Raw genomic sequence first — 1,625 nt, 5'->3', positions numbered from 1 at the left:
ATATATATATATATATATATATATATATATATATATATATATATATTAAATACTTCTCCCGGCTGTATGTTGCTGCTGAAGTGTATGATGATGTAAGTGTATATGACAGGGGTTACTAGCATTCCCCTGCTGCGCAGCAATCTGCTGCTGCTGTTGCTGCTGCTGCTGCTGCTGCTGCTGCTGCTGCTGCTGCTGTGCAACAGCTCTTGCTGCAGCTCCTCCCGCATACTTTCTGCTGAGGTGCAGAGCGAAGCCGAAGCAGCCCATGACGTGTGCTATTCTCCACAGATCGGAGACAGTAGCAAAGGGGACACGAGAGAAAGATATATTATGCTGCTCCAGGGCTGGGCCCCACCGCGCTGTGTCTGCGTGATAGAGCTGCCGCAGCCGCCGCAGCAGCTGGTTGCGCCCCTCTGTGCCGAAGGGGAGACGAAAGCCTTCATGCCAGTGCACCTGTTCGTCTCCTGGTGGTGGGGTTGATAGGTCTTGCTCCTCCTCTGCTGCTGCTGCTCCTGCTGCTGCTGCTCCTGCTGCTGCTGCTGCTGGGGGTGCTGCTGGGGGTGCGGGGTGAGAGGGAGAGGGAGAAAGGAGAGAAAGGGGAGAGGAGACAGATAGATGCAGACGGGATGAGCGAGTTGCTGCGGGGCGGCGGCGGGAGCCAAAGGAGACAGTGCAGCGGGGAGGAGACAGTGCTGCAGCATTTACATTTACTCCTGATATACCCTGCTGCTGCTGCTGCTGCTGCTGCTGTTGCTGCTGCTGCTGCTGCTGCTGCTGCTCCCATAGGCGACGGCGACTGTTTCTACGCGGAGGCCGCGATGGGCCTCGAGCGGGAGGGCTCCTACACTCTGCTTCACCCTGCTGCTGCTGCTGCTGCTGCTGCTGCTGCTGCTGTTGGTGTTGCTGCTGCTGCTGCTGCGGCTGTTGTTGCTGCGGGTGGTGCTGCGGCTGCTGCAGCGCGACAGGGGGCACCAAACAGTCCATAGGCTTTAGCTGCGGTGGCTGTGGTTGCTGCTGCTGCTGCTGCAGTTGCTGCTGCTGTTGCTGCTGCACTGCAGCAGCAGCAGCAGCAGCAGCAGCAGCAGGTGGCGGTGCATTGGCCATAGTATTTCGCATAAATCCCTCTTCTTGAGATGACGGCATATGCAGCAGCAGCAGCAACTGTTGTTGTTGCTGCTGCTGCTGCTGTTGTTGTTGCTGTTGCTGCTGTTGCTGCTGCTGCTGTTGCTGCTGCTGCTGCTGTGTAAATCCCGCATGTATCTCATCCCCATTTGTCTCACAAGCAGCAGCATCCACAGCACCCCCACCCCCACCAGCAGCACCAGCAGCAGCAGCAGCAGCAGCAGCTGCTGCTGCTGCTGCTGCTGCTGCTGCATTGATCTGTTGCCCTTCCTCCCCTCCACTCTGTCCCGCATTGTTCGCCCCCGTATGGGGGCCCCCCTCGGGAGACAAAGCTAGGGCCTTGAGGCGCTGCAGTTTTTTACACTGTATCTGTCTCCACTCTATCGCAGCATAGAAGGCACCGAGGGCCCCCCAACGCCCCGATGAAAATCTTTTTTTAAACTGATTGCCTCTGTAGTATACTGAGGCACACCAGCGTTTTTGTTGGCGTTCGAGTTGGATAC

At 57.2% G+C, this 1,625-nt stretch overlaps 1 protein-coding gene across 1 annotated transcript in view; it reads right to left on the bottom strand.

Moving 5' to 3' along the window:
* Positions 1-45: 45 nt before the first annotated feature.
* Positions 46-1,625, bottom strand: part of EMH_0054220 (uncharacterized protein) — a gene marked incomplete at both ends in the record, with an annotated part of 3,108 nt that continues 1,528 nt past the window's right edge. Inside the window, one exon of the mRNA XM_013497093.1 lies at positions 46-1,502. Coding sequence (XP_013352547.1) covers positions 46-1,502 — 1,457 coding nt within the window. The remainder of the gene's footprint in view (positions 1,503-1,625) is intronic.

Source organism: Eimeria mitis, genomic scaffold (genome assembly GCF_000499745.2).
Source record: "Eimeria mitis Houghton genomic scaffold, Emh_scaff2467, whole genome shotgun sequence".
NCBI lineage: Eukaryota > Apicomplexa > Conoidasida > Eucoccidiorida > Eimeriidae > Eimeria > Eimeria mitis.
This window is presented reverse-complemented; position numbering and strand designations above follow the sequence as displayed.